The following is a 23,285-nucleotide window of genomic DNA, read 5'->3' as shown; positions in this document are numbered from 1 at the left end:
TTTCGTGAGCGTTTGTGCCATTCGGCTCCGTATGTATCCTGGTCAAAGCAAATCTTCTTACGCGTTGTTATTTAGCAAACCTCTTGCAAACAGTTTTGCAAACCAATCAATATGGTTTCGACACACGTACTTTCGCGAGCAGCGGCGCGCGCGCACGTCGCGTGGCGTAACACTTGCGTGTGCGACTGTCCGCGTAACCTGAACCTAATGTCCATCTTAAATATAAAGGACGACCTATAAATACACCGTGTTTTTTTTGTTTTCATTATCAGTTGTTAGGTACGTTATCAGGAACCATACTGTATGTGATATACAGTTAAATTAAAATAGTACATTACGATACAAGTGCGTAAAAAAGGAAGTTCGAAACGGTGGCGATAAATTAAAACACGACCGAAGGGAGTGTTTTTAAATCGACACGAGTTACGAATTTCCTTTTCGCACGTGTATCGAACGACGTTTTTCAGTACAGATTGACCTCCGAAGTTTCGACCTGACATATAATGAACCACTTCTTGCACTAGTGCGTAAAAAAAACACCATCTGTACTGAAAAAAATATATTGTTTTCATACATAATAAATGAATTAATCAGTGTGAGAGACCCTAAAGGATAACATTCAAGTTAATGTCAAGTGATTGACGGCACATGTCAAAACAAATAACATTAGGAAGTGGTAAAGGTTGTCACACACGTGTTCAGTAATTATTTCTATTTTTTAATAACTCAATAACCGTAAGAGTTAAGACGTTAGTTTCTTAGAGAAATTAATTGTATTTGAACTTAAGAACCTTCCCTTAAAGTAAACGGAATTCTATAAAAACACGGTGTATATGACAAGAGGGCGCTGTTATTCTGATATACCTATGCGGTGACAGTTAATAAATATTATAAATAAATAAATATTATAGGACATTCTTACACAGATTGACTGAGGCCCACGGTAAGCTCAAGAAGGCTTGTGTTGTGGGTACTCAGACAACGATATATATAATATATAAATACTTATATGTATACATAGAAAACATCCATGACTCAGGATCAAATATCAGTGCTCACACAAATAAATGCCCTTACCGGGATTCGAACCCGGGACCGCGGCGTAGCAGGCAGGGTCACTACCGACTGCGCCAGACCGGTCGTCAAGTTCAGTATAGTACGAAGAAAATAGTTATTTTGAACAACATATTATATTTTATGGACAGTCTTACGGTACACCTCGGACACTGGCGATTAAATATATGAAAACCGGCCAAGAGCGTGTCGGGCCACGCTCAGTGTAGGGTTCCGTAGTTTTCTGTATTTTTCTCAAAAACTACTGAACCTATCAAGTTCAAAACAATTTTCCTAGAAAGTATTTATAAAGTTCTACTTTTGTGATTTTTTTCATATTTTTTAAACATATGGTTCAAAAGTTAGAGGGGGGGGGACGCACTTTTTTTTCCTTTAGAAGCGATTATTTCCGAAAATATTAATATTATCAAAAAACGATCTTAGTAAACCCTTATTCATTTTTTAATACCTATCCAACAATATATCACACGTTGGGGTTGTAATAAAAAAAAATATCAGCCCCCACTTTATATGTACGGGGGGTACCCTAATAAAACATTTTTTTCCATTTTTTATTTTTGCACTTTGTTGGCGTGATTGATATACATACTAGTACCAAATTTCAGTTTTCTAGTGCTAACGGTTACTGAGATTATCCGCGGACGGACGGACGGACGGACGGACGGACGGACGGACAGACAGACATGGCGAAACTATAAGGGTTCCTAGTTGACTACTACCTAAAAAGGCGCGTTCCTAGCACAGTCTAAGCTCGTGTAGGTGAACGCGTACTATGCTTGTATGAGTGAAATATGACATGTCGACTGTTCGCGTTTTTGACAGGCGGTGACTGTGAGGTAACCGAGAAGGGGTGGGCGGCACTTTCAGCGGGGAGCGGGAGTGGCCATACTGTACGATAGTACTCTTTATTATACTGTGCTTACGGCTTCTGTAACTGTCAGATGTTGCCTAGGTTTACAAGGCCGAGCAAGGAATGCCTATTTATTACAACAGTACGTATAGTGAAAGTGGCCAGCGGAGCGTCTCGGGTTCAAACCCGCTGGAACCAGAACGATACAACTACCAACGCTTAGAATTGCGATTGGAGATGGGGAAACTGTTAGTATCGAAATCTTGTTTTTAACCCCCGACGCAAAAACGACGGGGTGTTATAAGTTTGACGTGTCTGTCCGTCTGTCTGTCTATCTGTCTGTTTGTTTGTCTGTCTGTGTCTGTCTGTCTGTGGCATCGTAGCTCCCGAATGGATGAACCGATTTCGATTTAGTTTTTTTTATTTGAAAGCTGTGTTAGTCGGGAGTGTTCTTAATAGCCATGTTTCATGAAAATCGGTCCACTAGGTCGCGGTCGGGGGTTTTTTCTAAATTTTAATTTTGTGGTTAGGTTAGTATAAATATACGAACATTGCTATAAGACAGGTTCGACAGAACAGATATATTGTTTATATGTGATGAATAACAATCAATAGAATTAATGACGACCGGTCTGGCTCAGTCGGTAGGTAGTGACCCTGCCTGCTAAGCCGCGGTTCTGGGTTCGAATCTCGGTAAGGGCATTTATTTATGTGATGAGCACAGATTCCTGAGTCATGGATGTTTTCTATGTATATAAGTATGTATAAGTATTTATCTATTTAAGTATGTATATCGTCGCTTAGCACCCATAGTATACGCTTTGCTTAGTTTGGGGCTAAGTTGGTCTGTGTAAGATGCCCCAATACTTATTATTTTATTTTTTTAATGATAGGGTCATGTGCATGGACAGCAGTCTTACTTACCAAAGGACACTCAGTGGGTAGTTACTTGAACAAAAGTTATTTTTCGACGTCACAACCACTTACGCTTAGTGTATCGTAGCTAGCCCTCCCTATCGCTCATCTGTAGCGCGACAGAGACAGATTGCGTTTCGATTGCCACGTAGCGTCAACGATTGACACCTCGGCTGTACTCGCCGCAATATTAAGACGCAACAGAAGTCAATTCTCCATACAAACGCTCTCGACTATTTCCTCCCTGGTTTGTGAAGATGGAACAATGATTTTTTCAACACAGATTATTATTATTTATTATCTGTGTTGGATCGTTTAGATTTTTTTGATATTCTTATTTTTAAAGACGCTACAGTCAATCAAAAATTTCCAAAGACGGCCGTATTGTTTATAATTTAAAAAGGTGTGGTATTCAAAATTGGTAACAATTAGCCAAGAAAACTAAACGGACCGACACAGATTATTTCATTGTTATTCAGATTATCAAATTTCGTTACGATTGATTAAGTTTTGAAGGAGGAAACAGACGAAGATTTTTTCGCAATATCTTTTAACTGAGTTGTCCTTGATGGACATTTTTTTTTCGATAAATCTAGTTAATAACACTAGTACCTATTTTTAGCTGATGTTAATATAATGATATACCTTTCTTTCTCACTGAGTCCCCATTGGCATGAAAGAGATAGCAATTCGGTAAACATATGTAATCGAGTCACGTCGGCGTCTGTCCGTCGATGACAAATGGTGTCAGACAACGGTTTGTTTTTAAAGTTCTTGGAAGGGAATGCAACAGAATTATTTGTTGTGAAAATTCTGATAAGTACTAAAAAAAACACTATTTAACAAGGATTATTTAAACACCGTGTATTTTTTGTTTGCCGTTAAATTCGACACGTTGTTAGGTTCATTATCAGGAACCAGACTGTATATCACTTTTAATTAAATTCTTAAAAAAAAAATTTCATCGTTTTCATGAATGAATTATTCAGTGTGAGAGACCCTTAAGGATAACATTCAAGTTACTGTCAAGTGATTGACGGCACATGTCAATACAAATAACATTAGGAAGTGGTAAAGGCTGTCACACACGTTTCAGTAATTATTTTTATAACTCGGTAACCGTAAGAGTTAAGTCGCTAGTTTCTTAGAGAAATTAATTGTATTTGATCTAAAGAATCTCTCTTAAAATTAACGGAATTCAATAAAAACACGGTGTATAGGATTTACATACTTCCATGCATACTATTCATACTAAGAATCGTACCTCGATTTTTTTTTAGCGCCACCTATTAAATACTATCATAACTACACTGATGATCCCTACATTTTTTTTTTTTTCAAAACGTAATATCATGATTTTAAAATAAAGAAATATGTCACTTTTTTTATAAAAAATAAATATTCGCAAAAATATTTCGGGAAAATATGACTTTGTGCTCTTATAAAAAATAAAAATACTCAATAATATTTGGGGAAAATATGACTTTGGCCATTTCTAGGCTGCGAACAGCGCCATCTAGTTTTAAGGCTAAAAGGCCTAAACATTTCAGGGGGTACGCTTTTTTGTATGGGCTTTGTCAGTCCAGTATTGAATCGTTCTTGGGTGGGACCTAAAATTTTCGGGTCTAAAATATCTCATTAGTCACTATGTGTATTTCACATCTTTGTATTTTTTCATTAATTAGAAAAAGCAAAAAATATGTGTTCAGTATTTTTGGGCGATCTAAATAAGGGACTAAACAGAATGCCATTTTTAGTCGTCATCCCTATTGGCTGTATTGTTACGCTACACTAAAGGTGGTTTTCCACCGGGAGAGCGTGAATGGGCAGAGCGGGGAGGGAATTGAAATCGCCCGGACCCTTTTCCACTAAAAATTGCCATTAATAGCCATCGCGGGCCTGCGCGAGCCCGCGCGAGTCCGCGCGTGCCTGCGCGTGCCCGCCGCAGATTGTAGGTTTCATACGATACTCTATGTCGAAAGCAATACGGTACATTTTTACACTAATAAATATCTCAATTCAAGTCTCGCACATCCTCTTCAATCCGCGCCTCGCCATGTCTCGTCGCGCTCTGCTGGTAAAATACCAACTTCGAGTTAATTTATACTCTAAATAGAAAGCAATACGGTTAATTTTTACACTAACTAATATTTCAATTCACGTCCCGCACATCCACGTCAATCCACTCCTCTCCACGCTAAGCCACTTTTCGTCTCGCTCTGCCGGTGGGAAACTAACATCAGAGTTAATTTATACTTTAAGTCGGAAGCAATACAGTTCATTTTTACACTAACACATATCTCAATTAAAGTCCCGCACATCCAAGTCAATCTTTACTATTTCCACCAAAGATGCGCTGGTCGAGAATTTAAAATTCGCCATACAAATTTCAATTCCCTCTCCGCTCTGCCCATTCACGCTCTCCCGGTGGAAAACCACCATAATGAGCATACAAAGTAAAGTACTGCCCGGTCCGCCGGCCCTTTGAAAACAATGGTAAAAGGAAAACAACTAAAACAAGGCCACGGGTCATTGCCCTAGCTGGGTTTAGGAAAACAGATTTTCGAGAGCGATTTAACCTTTAAAATATTGCCAACGGTTCATTTACAGAGGTGATTTTCCAAGTGACTTCCGGTTCGAGCGCCATCTTAGCGGTATCGTGTCGTGAATAATTTCTTCTTCTTTTGCTCATTAATTTGTTTAAAGTGTAATACCGATAGCTTATTATGCAGTAAACTAATGTTTTAGTGAGAAGCTGATGAAGAATTAATCTCGAAACGCGTTTAGCCACTTTTTTGACGTGAACGGCCGATAATCCACGTGCCCTTGTAAAATCTAGCTATCAATTTTTAATTGCCAACTACCGTACACTGTCGTACTTACCGTACCAAAAACAATAACAATTAGCTTATATACCTTGACACTGCGATGGCGAAGTGCTATGAACTCCTAACTAAGTATTTCTTATACTTTTAAACGAGCAATTCTTGTATATTTATTTATTTATATATACCGACGATCTCGGAAACCGCTCTAACGATTTCGCCGAAATTTGTTATGTGGGGGTTTTCGGGGGTGAAAAATCGATCTAGCGTAGCCTTAGATCCCGGAAAACGCGAATTTTCGAGTTTTCATGAGTTTTTCTTTCGCGGTAGTAAACGTAAAATATGGTCGTTAATTTCGCCGCGCGCGCATAGATTCCGCTTAGCTCAGTCGTACGAGGTCGGTCTAATGTACGCAGATAGATCGTAGGTGTCAGGGTTTCGAATCCCAGCCAGAAATTAAATTTTTGTTTTTTGTCTTTTTTTTTGGTTTTGTATTTATAAGTTTTTTTTTATCTAAAGACGTGATATATTAAAATAGAACCGAGCGAAGCTCGGTCGCCCAGATATTGAAAACCTAAGTACTTAGTTGGGAGTTCATGGTACTTCACCGTCGACTGGCAAAATAGTCCCACCAATGGACTGAGGCCATTTAATTTTAAAAACTTAACTTATTAACAGAGGTGTACGTGCGAAAAGGGTTTCCTTCATATTTTTCCGGAAACGTTCGTATTTGCCATGCTAGTTCAGTCAATGTCATCAATACATTTTGTGCTGAGACTGACTGAAATAGTACTCGTATGACACGTTCGTACGTTTCCGTAACAATACGAAGGCAAATCTTTACGCACTACATCTGTATGAAATACTAGCTTTTGCCCGCGGCTTCGCTCGCGTAAGGCACTGGCCCCACAGCGAGCTAGTAAGCTATGAGCTATCGGCTATTAAAACGAACAAAAGATAAGCACTCCCGTGCAAATAAAAGAGACACGGCGATATTGATAGCTCACCGCTGGGCGAGTAACTATAAACATCGCTGTGTCTCTTTTATTTACGCGGGAGTGATTATCTTTTGTTCGTTTTAATAGCCGATAGCTCATAGCTTACTAGCTCGCGGTGGGACCAGTGCCATAGAAAGAGACAAAAAGTAGCCTATGTCACTCTCCATCCCTTCAACTATCTCCACTTAAAAAATCACGTCAATTCGTCGCTCCGTTTTGCCGTGAAAAACGGAAAAACAAACAGACGCACACACTTTCGCATTTATAATATTAGTATGGATTATATAAAGTCCATGTTTTGTCTTATTTATTCAATTAAGCGTGTAAAATAGGTAGGTACAAATTAGCTTAAAAATAAAACTAAATCTCGACATCTATTGACAAGTAGCAGTACTGATAATGTACACTGAGAGAAAATACAACCAGTTTTCATGTTCGTTCAACAAGTTTTATGGTTAAAATAGCGCCTACGTGCTCTTTGGTTCAAACAACAAGCTACTTGTCATTTGAATCGGCAATATATTTGAATCAACAAGTCGATTTTATAAAAACAACCTGACACATATTGTTTTAAACATACGTTTGGCTGATTCAAACGGATAAACCGCAACAAGTCGAACTTGTTAAATTCACAATGCAAATTTCTCTCAGTGTACGCTGTTTGACGCGTGATCGACGCGTGTTTGACGCGTGTTTGACGCGTGTTTGACGCGTGTTTCACGCGTGTTTCACGCTAGATGTTACTACAAATTACAGATGTAGTGCGACTGCGAAAAGGGTTTCCTTCGGAAACGTTCGTGTTTGTCATGCTAGTTCAGTCAATGTCAGTACATCTTGTACTGAGACTGACTGAAATAGCATGACACGTTCGTACGTTTCCGTAACAATACGAAGGCACTTTTTGCACTATAGGGACCGATTTTTAAGTCTCACGGCGTTCGAATTCAGAAAATTGTCACTGAAGATAATAGGCAATTCACCGTTTTCAACCGGTATTTTAGTGACAGTGAGACTCAAAAATCGGCCCCCAGGGGGGCGAATTTTGAATCTCGCATACGGGATTTTGTCACTAAAATACCGGTTGAAAACGGTGACTTGCCTATTATTTTCAGTGACAATTTTCTGAATTCGAACGCGTGAGACTCAAAAATCGGCCCGCTGTACTCGAATTTACTGATGTATGGAATTACAACTCTTTTCCAACTTATTTCTCTATGATAAAAGGAATATTTTACAGTAATTCTTATAGTTTGTAATAATTCCATGCGCATGCGCCGTCGCGACAGGTTGTTCACCTTGCGCGCGGCCTTGCGTTACTTTTACTATTATTGTTCAATGTTCGATGCTAAGGGCCGACGCATACCTTTAAGGACTGTTGCCGGCGACTTTTTTGTCGCGACCATGGCTTAGTATGAAAGTGCGCACACGAGGCGTCGCAACTTTTCATACAAATACGAAAGTCGCCGAGCAACTGTTGCTTCCGTGTGCGCGGGCCCTAAAGCTAACTTAAGGAAACAGTACCTGAACGACCAAGCTTTGCTCGGAATTCTATTTAATTATATCGCGTCTTCAAAAAAAACTTTTATAAATATAAAAATAAACTAAAAACAAAAACTTTATGAAATAAAAATATGGAAACGGATTAAATCGCGTATAATGAATTTACAATTAATCACGACGTTTGGAACACTTTACAGCTCGGAGGAAATATAGACTGGAGTAGCCTTCATGTTCCGTCTACGTACAAATAATTCTGCCAAGATTCGCGGGAGGTGAGGAAATAACACATGTAAAGGAGTACTCACAAATGCAAAAAATATTATTGTCAATACACACGCACATTATGATAAAAAAATAACACATGCTCATTATGATGCACACAGACATATCACACATGGAAATACTTCGTAGAAACACAGTGTATACGGACACTAAATGCGCACGTGTGTGTCTCAAACTATAGGGATGAGGCAGGCATCGATAACTGAAGTCGATAATAATTAATCAAGCAAATTATAATTAATGTTTGGCACTATTATAATCATATTAAAATTCACTAATGACAATCCTGGGTAGTAGGTATCACGCGGGTGGACTAGCGATGGATAATAGGATTAGTAGGTAAAGAAATATTTGACATTTTGACAAAACATTAATTTATTTTTCCAGACTAACTAATCAACAACATTTACTGCGGTTGGTGGTACTAAATCATTATAGACAAACTTGGTTAAATAAATAAACTAGAAATGGTTTAGTCTTCATTAACTGTTTTCAATACTGGTTCAAAGTGTAAAGTTTATTAAGTACATGTAATAAAACTCAAATCATTCTCTTTCGGAAAATTGCAAATATATTTCAAATGAATTGTGTGATCAAGGTTTGCAAATCATACTTTTTTATCGATAGTTGGTATTTCATCGACCATGCCCACATCTCTACGACGAAGTTTCGGTCAAATGATTTTTCTAATTTTCAATTTTATTATCCTTGTCAATATTATTATAATATATGCTCTATTCTAATTGAAATTAGGTTAATTCTTACAAAATATATAAATGAAGTCTCGTGGGGAGTGCGTCTTTTTATGAATAAATTGATATATAAATATCGACCCTATTGTAAACCACATTAGGTAACTTCTTAAACAGCAAAAAATCGAAGTCTCGTGGGGAGTGTTCGTGACGTAATTTCTACCCACCAACAAATTTCAAATCGATTGCATTCGATCACATAAATCGATATTCGATGACGTATGACAAAAATATTATCATTTAGATAATAAAAACAGTAATATAACAATATTAAAACTACTTACAAATGGAATATTATGCCATCTTTTTGCAAACTTGAGGTATTTGAGCGCTTATTACAAGTGTTCACAGCACAAGCGGGCATTTTTAATTACCAGTGATATGTGTCGTGGCGATTCTGTGAATGAGCATGAATCGATTGTGAAATTGTATTTACGTGGCTTTATGAACATTTGTTCAAGTTTTTTGGCAGAGGGGTAAGTAACTGAAAGGCTACTCCAGTCTATATTTCCTCCGAGCTTTACAGCGTTCGTGGTCAACGGGTGACTGAGGAAAAATTACAATGTGCAAAAGCTACCCACATACAAGAAATATTAACGAACCATGACCATAAATAATATAGATTTCTAAGGCAGGTTTAAACACTATAAATAAAGCTAGTTATACAATATTCAAAAAAATTACCATTACTATGTTAAAAAACAATTAATCAATTAATCTACACAATATTGACAAAAGCAAACTGCAAATTTCCAACATCATACAACACTAATGCCTCACAAAAACTTTATTTCTGTCCGGGATTCGAACCCTGACACCTGAGATTATTAGTCTGAAGCTGTTACGACGGAGCTACGCACGAAATTGCGAACGTATATCATAACTTAGCTAACATAGAGGGTACAGAGGGGAGAGGGGACCAAGTGATTTTGTAAAATGGATAGAATTTATTTTTAGAGATTAACCTTGTATTTGCTATTGTTACAGGTCAAGCTGGCACCATGAAGCGATCTCGGCACAGATGGCTCGGATGTAGCATATTTTGTAAGTACCAGCCTCATCAATATTTTTCGCCACACTAAACTGGTAAAGGCTCTCAAGACATTTCGAAAACGGATGAGACAGTTGCATTTTTATCCAAAATATTGCCTAGTAATTTCATACTTTCAAGTTGATGCTCAAAGCTGATGGCTGGTAGAATAGGCTAGTTGCCTACTAGTCAAATCAGCTACTTTTTAAGAACTGTCAAAACTATTTGCTGAAATACTGAGGAGTGACGTCATGGTCAATTCATTTATTGGGTTGGTAAGAAAGTAATGAGCGATCGATTGAATTCCACATAAAATTTTTGAGAGAGTTCTAGAATCTTCTATGGTCGAAAGTATATAAAGGGCGAGTCGCACAGTTTCTCGTCAGTCATTCACTAGCTGTCGCCGAGCTAATAGTCATAGGGCTTACGGCGAAATTCTGGTCAAAAGCTGCACTTTATGCAGAAAGCAAGCCACTTTGCACAGTGATACTAGGGACCAATATAAACGTTTTCATCCGAGGAAACACGATTTTCATCCACTAGAATTCAAGATGGCGGACATTTTCCAAAATGGCGGCCGCATATTTTTAAAAATTTATAGAATCGTAACGGCTGCACCGATTTTGATGGTTGGGGTGTCTATCGCATTGTATTGAAGTGTTCATTAATATAAAAAAATAAAGTTATAAAACAATTAAGATGGCGGCCGAATAATAAGAAAAATATGAAAATTTCAAACTATTTTTTTTCATTCTCGTGCAATTTACCAATAAATTTTCTATGATATGGTCACATTTTTATGTATTTAAATTGAACCTGATAATATTATCTACATAATAAAATAAAAATCATGAAAATCCGTTGAGTAGTTTTTGAACTATACTCATTTGAAATGGAGCGCGCGGATTTGAAAGACGTTTTCGCACGTGATGTAAACAATTTTGGAATCATAACGGCTGCACCGATTTTAATGGTTGGGGTAGCTATCAGTTTGTATTAAAACATTTATTTATATAAAAATTAAAATCATTTAAAAAATAAAGATGGCGGCCGAATAATAAAAAAAATATGAAATTTTCAATTTTTTTTATTCTCACGAAATTTACAAATAGTTTTTCTACCATATGGTCACATTTTTATTTATTTAAATAAAATCTGATATTAACGTCTACAAAATAAAACAAAAAAACATTAAAATCCGTTCAGTAGTTTTTGAACTATACGCATTGAAAATGAAGCGCGCGGGTTTGAAAGACGTCTTTGCACTTGATATGTGATGCATCGTATCGTTTGGTACCGCTATACACGCAAGAATGATTATTTATTTTGGTCACAACTTACTATATTACTATTCAGAATCAATGTTTTTAGTATTTATATACATTATTAGTTTTTTATTCCGAGTTTAGGTATATTTAGACAACCCCCGTAAACTTGACCATCACATAATTTTTATTTTAATACGTAAAAGAACTTAAATGCACATAACATAACATTTGTATTAATAGCAATTGTCCTTTCCGATGACTCCAGAGATAATTTTCGACAACTCCTGTAGGGGCTACGGAAACATATATTAATACAAAACATATTTTTTGCTTCTCGTCTAGGTTATACTGAAAGATAAAAGAGATACAAAATAATATCAAACAAGGAAATAATGATAACATTATTAATACATTGCATTATTTGCATTGCGCCGCGCAGGGTAGACCCACAACACGTACAGCGTATTGTTTCGCAGCCTTTTTCACAACCGCAATTGTCCAAGTATACATATTCATCCCATATCTCCCTGTTTTCAGACCACTGCAGTACCCAACTATCATTGTACGTCTTCCAACCCCAGGATGATGGCATAGGCACAGAAGTAATATCCAGAATATGGGGCGTTGTTATACGACACGGAGTGCTGCCGATGTTGGTTCGGTACTAATTTATTTTCGGTAGTAAACAGTTTCTTGCTCACCAAGTTGAACTGGAGTGAACTTTTCAAGCATAGCGATTATTCCTCCAGGAAGACTTTGTAGTTACTGCGATGTTTCTATCAAAGCTGGTATAACTTAACTTAACGTATCAGACGTAAAAGCGTAAAAACCACGAATAGCAGTAGTACCTTATACTCCGGTAGGTTATTCTCATTTGAAGTCTTAAGAAAATATACTAGATAAGAATTGGAAATTTCCCAATATAATTAGCTCCATAGATCACATGCTTAAATGCCAAATTGGGACCGTTCTTAACACATATTTTAGTGAGCAAGCATGGACTCAGGCCTGTTTACCGGTATGGTTTGGCGGCTGAGGCACTCGTAAAGTGTCGTTTTGCCGTCATTCCTGCCTCCATTTACATCACGTCCGATCTCGCACGTAACGCCTTGAAAGCCTCCACGGCTACAAACTGCGAGATAAACTCAACGAAGGGCATGGGACACTCTAGCATCCGTTACCACCCTGAACTCACTCGAGGTCTCACATGAGGCCTTGCGAGGCTGTAAGCTAGGTCCAAACCCGAATCTGGCCACTGACTTTACGTCTATCCTTCACCCGAAGACTCCAGTGGTTTTTATTAAAATACCAAGACATCTGTATCGGAAGATGTGATGATACGCGTGAGTCCCTGTTCCGCCATATCTTTTGGGCGAGGTACAATGAGGCTATCAGCTTCTTCCGGTTACGTTCCTATGGTTTACCCTGAAATAGCAGAGCAAATATTTTTATATTAAAGGAAAAAATGGAAAAATTTACGCTTCCGGCGGGACTTGAACCCGCATCATTTGCAATCCGTGCAAGGCTCTTAACCAATTGAGCTACGGAAGCCACGCCGGACATCGCAAATCTTTCCATGCCTTTCCTTATGTACACACGTCTTGGGGTGGCGTTTTCCATTTTTTCCTTTAATATAAAAATGTTTAGAATCGTTAGCAGACGTTTCTGCTTGTTAAATAAATTTAGCAGAGCAAATGTTCTCTGAGGAAGTAAATTGTTTAGAAAAAAAAAATCACCACACTTATAACATCAACAGGCTATAGTTTCTGGAAAAAGTATTGTTGGTTGTCATGCTGAACAGTGGAGGAATAATGGCCATGCTTGAAAACTTGATCCGCAGACTCAACATTTATCGGTTAACTTGGTGCGTTTGGAACTGTTTCCAACCAAAACTAATAACCAGCATCCCACCAACATCGCCAGCACTACAAAAACATACGCTCCTTGTCGCAGAAAACAAGTTATTTTATACATAGATATTTCTGAAGCCCCCTAAGTTGTCGAAAATTATCTCTGGAGTCCTCGGAAAGGACAATTGCTATTAATACAAATGTTATGTTATGTGCATTTAAGTTCTTTTACGTATTAAAATACAAATTATGTGATGGTCAAGTTTACGGGGGTTATCTAAATATACCTAAACTCGGAATAAAAAACTAATAATGTATATAAATACTAAAAACATTGATTCTGAATAGTAATATAGTAAGTTGTGACCAAAATAAATAATCAGTCTTGCGTGTGTAGCGGTACCAAACGATATGATGCATCACATATCAAGTGCAAAGACGTCTTTCAAACCCGCGCGCTTCATTTTCAATGCGTATAGTTCAAAAACTACTGAACGGATTTTAATGTTTTTTGTTTTATTTTGCAGATGTTAATATTAGATTTTATTTAAAAAATAAAAATGTGACCATATATTGTAGAAAAACTGTTTGTAAATTTCGTGAGAATAAAAAAAAAAATGAAAATTTCATATTTTTTTTATTATTCGGCCGCCATCTTTATTTTTTAAATGATTTTAATTTTTATATAAATAAATGTTTTAATACAAACTGATAGCTACCCCAACCATTAAAATCGGTGCAGCCGTTATGATTCCAAAATTGTTTACATCACGTGCGAAAACGTCTTTCAAATCCGCGCGCTCCATTTCAAATGAGTATAGTTCAAAAACTACTCAACGGATTTTCATGATTTTTATTTTATTATGTAGATAATATTATCAGGTTTAATTTAAATACATAAAAATGTGACCATATCATAGAAAATTTATTGGTAAATTGCACGAGAATGAAAAAAAATAGTTTGAAATTTTCATATTTTTCTTATTATTCGGCCGCCATCTTAATTTTTTATGACTTTAATTTTTTATATTAATTAACGCTTCAATACGATGCGATAGACACCTCAACCATCAAAATCGGTGCAGCCGTTACGATTCTATAAATTTTTAAAAATATGCGGCCGCCATTTTGGAAAATGTCCGCCATCTTGAATTCTAGTGGATGAAAATCGTGTTTCCTCGGATGAAATCATTTATATTGGTCCCTAGTATCACTGTGCAAAGTGGCTTGCTTTCTGCATAAAATGCAGTTTTTTTCCGTAAGCCCTATGACTATAATATAAGGAAGAAAATGGATGAATTAAAAGTGCATGTAAGGCATTTCTTACTATATGAATTTCAGTCTGGCCATTCAGCCGCCGAAGCAGTGCGTAATATATGTCAGCGTGTTGCTCCTGAAGTTGTGTCTGAGGCCACGGCGAAACGATGGTTCCAGCGGTTTCGTAGTGGCGACTTTTCATTATCAGATCAACCTAAGTCTGGTCGACCGGTGAAGATTGATGTAGCCAAATTAAAAACCTTAATTGAAGGAGATCCGAGGCTAACGAGTCGTACTCTTGCTACCGAGTTAGGCTGCTCTCATGTCACCATAGAAACACATTTACACGAGTTGGGAAAAAACTACAAATACAGTGTTTGGATACCGTACGAACTTGATAGAGATCAACTAAACCGCCGTGCCGATATCTGCATACAACTTCTGTCTTTTCGCCGCACATTCAACTGGTTGGACCATCTTATCACTGGAGATGAAAAATGGGTCTTATATATAAATCACACACGCAAACGTCAGTGGCTATCTCCAAACGAAAAAGGAATAGAGGCATCAAAAACAGAGCCTCACCCGAAAAAAGTTATGTTGTCCGTTTGGTGGGATATTCATGGTATTATTCACTGGGAACTCCTACCAAGTGGAATGACTGTTACCGCATCAGTATACTGTAATCAGCTTGAAAATTTAAACCAAAAAATCTGTCAGAATCGTCCACAGCATGCTAAAGTTTTTTTCTTACACGACTATGCTCGCCCACACATTGCAAAAGTGACTCGGCTAAAGCTATTGGAGCTAGGTTGGAAAGTGATACCTCATCCACCGTACTCTCCAGACTTGGCACCTACGGATTACGCATTGTTCAGATCGCTAAGCAATGCCTTGAATGAAAAAAAGTTCGATGATCAAGCCCATCTACGACAGTACATAGCTGAATTTTTTGAATCTAAACCTAAGAACATCTTCGCCGATGCTATTCATTCTTTACCAGAACGACGGAGACAAGTAGTAGATAACGAAGGCCGTTATATTTTTGATAAATGATTAAAATAATAAATTAAATAAAAATTACAATATTGGGTATGATTCGCTCATTACTTTCTTACCAACCCAATACTTTATATCTTTCTCTTTGACTTTTTAAATAGAAATTATGCTTAAACATAACTACTGTCCATATATTTCTTCTAATTATGTGGTGCTTTATTTCGTGCACTGCATAAAATATTTTATTTTGAATATAGGAAACTGTCTAGCCTATACGTTTTAATAACCTAATTACAAAATTAAAATTTTGAAAAACCCCCGACCGCAACACAGTTGACCGATTTTTATGAAACATAGCTAAGAACACTCCCGACTAATTTAGCTTTCAAACAAAAAAACGAAATCTAAATCAGTTCATCCGTTCGGGAGCTACGATGCCATAGACAGACACACACACAAACAGACAGTCACGTCAAACTTATAACACCCCGTCGTTTTTTCGTCGAGGGTTAAAATGAAGATTATTAATCATAAATGTTAAATTAAACGATGTTTGACGTTTTACAGTAAATATTTTCCGAGTGTTGGTGTAGTGAAAACTGGGTGGCTAGCCGAATGGCACAATCGCTCACAAAACGCTCACGAAACGAAGCGCTAGTAGATATCTATCTCTATCGCGCTTGCGTATTGGCGCGACAGAGCCAGCGGCGTATCGCTTTCGTTTCGCGTCGGAGAAATGCCATTCGGCTACGGGGCCTGGCTCTGTCGCGCAAATACGCAAGAGCGATAGAGATAGATATCTACGAGCGTTTCGTTTCGTGAGCATTTGTGCCATTCGGCTAAGTACCGTGTTGTTTAACTCGGCGAAAAAATTTTCTCGTGATTCAGTTTTAAATTCATTTACAAGCACGAGTATCTTTTAGCAAGACCGGTAAATAAGAACACTCCCGACTTACTCAGCTTTCAGACAAATAACTAAATCCAAATCGGTTCATCCGTTCGGGAGCTACGATGCCACAGACGGACAGACAGTCACACAGACAGCAGACAGACACACACACAGACAGACACGTCAAACTTATAACACCCCGTCGTTTTTGCGTCGGGGGTTAAAAACCGTTATTACATAAAAACGTTGCCTCTTGTAAAATAAATGACTATTATCAATCAAGTCTATAGTTTCATAAATAAGACAATAGGTAACTTATTAACCCATCCTGACAGCAACTGCGCAAACTAGTAGGATTAATGACAGGACACAACACACTGAACAAACACCTCAATAACCTAGGTATAACCGATAGCCCCATGTGCAGAGCGTGCATGGAAGCAGAAGAAACCACCAAACACATTCTTCTTGAGTGTAAACAGGTAGAAGTATAATAGGAACAAGTATAGGTACGCCAAACACACTGAAAGAGGTATTTAGCAACCTGAAAACACTGCTAGGATTCGTAGAGGAGCTGGGGTGGCTAGAATAGTGCTACCTCGTCTATTTCACGCAAAATAGGCACGATGGATGTCGACTTGTGGAAAATGCCCAATAAAATTAAACCCATCCTGACATTTAGGCTAAATATAACTCGTGACAAAACATATTTACTTGACATTTAGACAAAAACACTAACTTTTAATTTTAAAAGTAGCCTTGAAAGGCTGATTCTAATTATGCAGATGATCTAACGAATTTATTAATACACTTAATTAATCTTAGTGGAAAATTACTGCCTATGAGACTTGAACTCAGTTCCTCTGAAGCAATGCTCCAGCTCTCTGCCATCTGAGCTACCAAGACCGCAGCGCAGTCGGTAGTGACCCTGCCTGCTACGCCGCGGTCCCGGGTTCGAATCCCGGTAAGGGCATTTATTTGTGTGATGAGCACAGATATTTGTTCCCGAGTCATGGATGTTTTCTATGTATATAAGTATTTATACATTATATATATCGTTGTCTGAGTACCCACAGCACAAGCCTTCTTGAGCTTACGGTGGGCCTCAGTCAATCTGTGTAAGAATGTCCTATAATATTCATTTATTTATTTAACCCTTAAATGCACACAAATATTTATTCAAATTTTAACTTTGACATGCTGTCAATAGTGTCAAAAATGCATGATGCATATATACATCACTATGCAGCGAAACAACATATATGTAGATCAATGGGACATGTAGCGACGCGTGCCAATTTAAAGTGCCTCTAATGAGCAGTGATCGGGGATTTGGATGCCACACGGGGTGAATGACCTCAAACATTATGCTAGTATGGATATGTCGCGGGATTCCAGGCTTTATATGGTTAGAAAAGGACAGTTTTTTATCATAATATTAAATATGTACCTACCTTTATATTTTCAATTTATTGCTATAAAATAGAAATAGAAAACATTTATTTAACGCCACAACAAAGTACTTACAAATAAAACAGGAGTCATATGCAAACAAAAAACATTAGACGCTAAAATAGGACCCCCACTCAGCATAATGCCGTGGACATCCGCAGCTCTGGTTTTCTGCGGGGACCTGACTTACACTAGGTTAAATATTACGGGTCAATCTTAAATGCGACATCAAATCATCATTGGTATTACTGCTGAATTTATTTTATTAATTAGTTTAGTATAGGCCTCACTTACAATAAAATATGTCATTTATATAAAAATTCACTTTATTATCGATAAATAATTTAGTGCAAAATTAACACAGTTTCATAGTGGCAAAGAAAGTTTGACTTTTTTACATTATACGTAAATAATACCTACATTTCTGTACTGAATATTTCTTTCGTTCCTATTAACCTAAATCATACCCAACACTTGCTTATTCAATATATTTTATTTTATTAATATATTACCTGCACGGAAATTGCGTTTATTTTTTGACCAGTTACATGTAACTTCATTGTTTATTAGTTTGCTTACCATCAGGCGACCCGTCTGATCATTTGTCTACTATGGCATAAGAAAAATTATCACGGGCTGGACGGCATATCCATATCACTGTTTCTACTTGACATCCCGCAGTGTTGCATCCAAATCCCCGATCACTGCTAATTTTTTATTTATTTATTTTATTCTAATGAGGCACACTGACATTTTATCCCGCCAGGCGGCGCCTGTGCTATTGCCTAGGCATGTCACTGTCATTCATATGTGAATGAGAGAAAAAATATACCATCTTCTTATTCATACTCACGTATGAAATTCTTTATCTGTGCAATGAACTAGCCTAGTGTGGAGACCCCTGGAAAAGCAGAAACCTAACGCTTGCGTGGGCGACGGTCGCGCAATGGTCGCGCGACGGCGTTGCGACGCATACGAAATCAAACCTTATCGATATGGAAGTATAAGACGCGACGGCGACGGTCGCGCGACGGTCGCGTGACCGTCGCCCACGCAAGACACGGCGTAACTCTGATAATAAACTTTCTTTCTTTCTTTCTTTCTTTCAAACTAATAAGGTGGCGCCATCTCCTTTGAGTGTGCCTCCTCATTAGATAACAAAAGGCAAACGGGTCCTCGTATTTAAAATGGTGGTGGTGGTGATTGCCCAGCTGGTGATGGGTTAAAAATTTCACCACCACCTTTCTTACTGTGGGTGTCAATGTCGTGGAAGTCGAATGTGGGATATGGGTTAAATTGTGGAGTAGGTGAGAGGCAGGTCACCTGTCACTGCAATGTCACAATTTGGTTTCTTTCAACCACTTAATTGCCAAGAGTGGCAGTGAAACTTGAGTAGTTTCATGTGCTCTGCCTACCCTTTTATGGGATATAGGCGTGATTGTATGCATGTATCAAAGAGGATCGAGTATTATAGAGAGTTACTGTCAAAGTAAAATGTTTGGGTGTCCATGGGCGGCAGTGATCGCTTACCATCAGGCGACCTGTCTGCTCGTTTACCTCCTATCCCATAAAATAAAAAAATCACAGTGCATAGACTGCCATCTCTCGACACAAGCTTAAAACTTTTGAACCTCAGTTTTGACAATTTGGCCCATATTGTTAGCTTGATATGTGTTAAAATGACAAATATTAATATTAGCGCCATCTAGCCCAGCGTTCCCCAAAGGTGTAACGCCATCCAGGCCACCGTACCTTTTTCTCTATGTCTTTGAGGTACGTTTCTTTCTTAGACTTTATCCGTCCATACGGAGTTACATATATCTTTGGTATGTATGTATTTAAAATACTTAGGTGGAAATGGTTAGTCCGGACAAAAACACTAGAACACTAAATGTAACCTTGACAGCATCTTAAACACATGGTCTCACGAACATTTAAATATCTCTAAAAGGAATAGTCACGCTCTAAATGTCGAATATAGTCTAGATTTTATGCCAAGGTCTTAATAGAAATTGGTTGTGCAACTTCATTATAATAACATATTATAATATTGTAAATAAGGCAATTTGCCTTAAAAGTTGTGATATCATGGTCATTTGTATATATTTCCCACTACCGTCAACCAGAGAGGCTTTTGGGAAATTTGGGGTTACTTTGATGGTATTTGAACTGCTTTAAAATTAACATTATACTTTATTTACTGAAATTGTTCATGTAACTAGTTAGATACTTAAATAAATATTCTTGTAAACCATAAAAAAATGCTAATTTGTTTACAATATGACTTTAAGACTAAATTTTCAAAGTCACCCCGGTTGACCGTATTTAATTTTGTAACTGTGGATAGGTCTGGTTCTGGCCTAGTTGATCCTGCATATGAAGCGGAAGGTCCTTGTTTTTCATCCCGGGAAAGGAATTTATACATACATACATACATACAATCACGTTTTTCATCCCGGCCACTCTTGGCAAAGGAATTTGTGCGATGAACACAAATACTCATATTTGTTCCTGAGTCAAGCGTTTTTTCTATAAATAAATATTATAAGAACATTCTTACACAGATTCAATGAGTGCGACGGTAAGCTCAAGGTGGCTTGTTTTCTGCCGCCGACCGCCGCGCCGATCCAATATCGGATGTAGGACCGATATCCCATTTATGGTTAAGCCGCCATCTTTAATTTTTGCCATTGAAATCATCCAATATGGGATCGGATATTGTGAAAACACACTTAGATGAAGTACTAAGGGAACCTTTCAAGGCTTTTTAACGTACTAATATATCAAAATCAATGCAAATTGTGCTAAATAAAAACACGAGTAGCGAACTTAATGTCCGGAGATATTTTCTACCAGTCACGCATGTACGTTTGTTTGCAAATGAGGAAACGGTTTCCACACGACGCATGTTTCATCCATCGCTCGTCACATTTGTATGTAAACCGCGTGAAATTATACAGAATCACGCTCACTTTCAGGAAGGTATAATTTTTTTTTCAGACATTCACAATGTACTTTGAGGAAATCCTTGATTTGCACTGGTAGACGAAACTTTCGTTCTAGCAAAGATATTCTTAGCTTGATATGTTTCAACGCTCACGAAACGGAACGCTCGTAGATATATATCTCTATCGCTCTGGCGTATTCGCACGACAGAGCCAGACTACCTTTCGCGGCGTTCCGTCTTCGTTTCGCGTCGCAGAAATGTCATTCGGCTACGGCACTACTCGTAGCTAGCAGAAATTTAATGAAATTTAATTAATTACTTAATTGAAACAGAAAAAGGTACTGTGGTGATGGTATTACACCTTTGGGCTACGTTCCAGCTGATGGCGCTGATATTAATATTTGATATGTTAAAACATATCAAACTAAGAATATTACATGGGCCAAATTGTCAAAACTGAGGTTCAAAAGTTTCAAGCCTGTGCCAAGAGATGGCAGTCTATGCACTGTTATTACACATTTTACTTCGACATTAACTCTCTATAATACTCTATTCTCTTTGATGGTACTGAGGTACGTTTTTTACTTAGACTTTATCTGTCTATACGGAGTTACATTATGTCTTTGACATTAGCTAGGTTTTAAGTTTAGTCTTAGTTTCTTATATAAATAATTATGTAAATAAAGTTACCTACTTTATTTTATCAAGCGTTACAATTCGTCAAGTTTTGGAGGAGTAAAAATTTATCAGATCGATCTTATCTTATCTTATCTTATCTTAGGATGTGTCCTTACCTAGTACTACTACTATTAGCTAAGGTCTTGTCTTGTACTAATGAAATGAAGTGAAATGAAATGAAATATTTTTTTTCCAAGTAGGCATATCACAATGCGCATAGGAACGTCAAATAAAGCTACGCCGGCTCTAACCCTACGCCTCAGCCTCGAGAAGATTTCAGTCCCCCCGCAGTTGGATGGGGGTATCCACTATGGGACCGTCAAGAAACTCGGCGGGCCACTTCTTTTCAAAACTAGTAGTACCTACGCATATTCTTTGCCCTGTTTAAGCAAACGTTGTTCTACTTCCAGGTGTCACAGTAGCGGTGCTATCCCTGGACATCCCCACCACCTCAGCGGCGAGGGCGACGTCTCTCATCTTTGCCAAGACCTCCACAACCACAGCGGCCCCTGACGACCCGAGCGCCCCGGAAGATGACGATAAGGTACTCCACTTTTTGAAGAGAAACCATAAATTAAATATAACAAGATCATACCATCCCATACATTAAAATGCGACCGCCTACGAACGCGCATACACTCCACCACACATAGATGGCGCCACAAAAAAATGTCTTGTAAGATAAGATAAAAACATCGTTTATTCAAGTAGGATTTTACAACCTCTTTCGAATCGTCAAAATTTACATTAAAATAAATTAAAAAATAAATAACAAATTTACAGAAACAATATAACTTAACAACAAACCTATGAAATTTACTTCTAACTTATTATAAATATTATCATTCATTATTCATTCATTAAGTTTTAGTTATAGAAGGCCATGCATTTTTGTCATTGATATATTCTTGAACAGTGTAGTATGCTGTACGTAACAGACCGGACTTTACATATTTCTCAAGTGAATGTGTTGGTAAATCCAATGCTTCCCTTGGTAATTTATTGTAAAATGCTACACATTGTCCTAGAAAAGATTTCTTTAATCGCTTTACACGAGACCTAATTATAACTATTTTGTGATTATTTCTAGCACTGTTACATTTTTTAAACGTTTCTATATTTTTTAGAGCATATAATATGCAGTCTTGTAGCTTCCGATTATACTTGTAGATGGCGTTGTGTCACTTTTGACATAGATTTACGGCTCGGAATTGACACTTAATAGTCATAGGGCTTACGGAAAAAAACTGCATTTTATGCAGAAAGCAAGCCACTTTGCACAGTGATACTAGGGACCAATATAAATGATTTCATCCGAGGAAACACGATTTTCATCCACTAGAATTCAAGATGGCGGACATTTTCCAAAATGGCGGCCGCATATTTTTAAAAATTTATAGAATCGTAACGGCTGCACCGATTTTGATGGTTGAGGTGTCTATCGCATCGTATTGAAGCGTTAATTAATATAAAAAATTAAAGTCATAAAAAATTAAGATGGCGGCCGAATAATAAGAAAAATATGAAAATTTCAAACTATTTTTTTTCATTCTCGTGCAATTTACCAATAAATTTTCTATGATATGGTCACATTTTTATGTATTTAAATTAAACCTGATAATATTATCTACATAATAAAATAAAAATCATGAAAATCCGTTGAGTAGTTTTTGAACTATACTCATTTGAAATGGAGCGCGCGGATTTGAAAGACGTTTT

The 23,285-nt window shown here is 37.5% G+C and overlaps 1 protein-coding gene across 1 annotated transcript in view; it reads left to right on the top strand.

The window, feature by feature from the left end:
• The window catches only part of LOC125238574 (cell surface glycoprotein 1-like), a 73,776-nt gene that overhangs the window by 36,858 nt on the left and 13,633 nt on the right, over positions 1-23,285 (top strand). Inside the window, 2 exon segments of the mRNA XM_048145915.1 lie at positions 10,184-10,240; positions 21,977-22,110. Of these exon segments, the coding sequence (XP_048001872.1) occupies positions 10,198-10,240; positions 21,977-22,110 (177 nt within the window). The 5' untranslated portion in view covers positions 10,184-10,197.

This window comes from Leguminivora glycinivorella, chromosome 24, assembly GCF_023078275.1.
Source record: "Leguminivora glycinivorella isolate SPB_JAAS2020 chromosome 24, LegGlyc_1.1, whole genome shotgun sequence".
Lineage (NCBI taxonomy): Eukaryota > Metazoa > Arthropoda > Insecta > Lepidoptera > Tortricidae > Leguminivora > Leguminivora glycinivorella.
The sequence above is the reverse complement of the archived record's forward strand: the minus strand, read 5'-3'. Positions and strand labels throughout refer to the sequence as shown.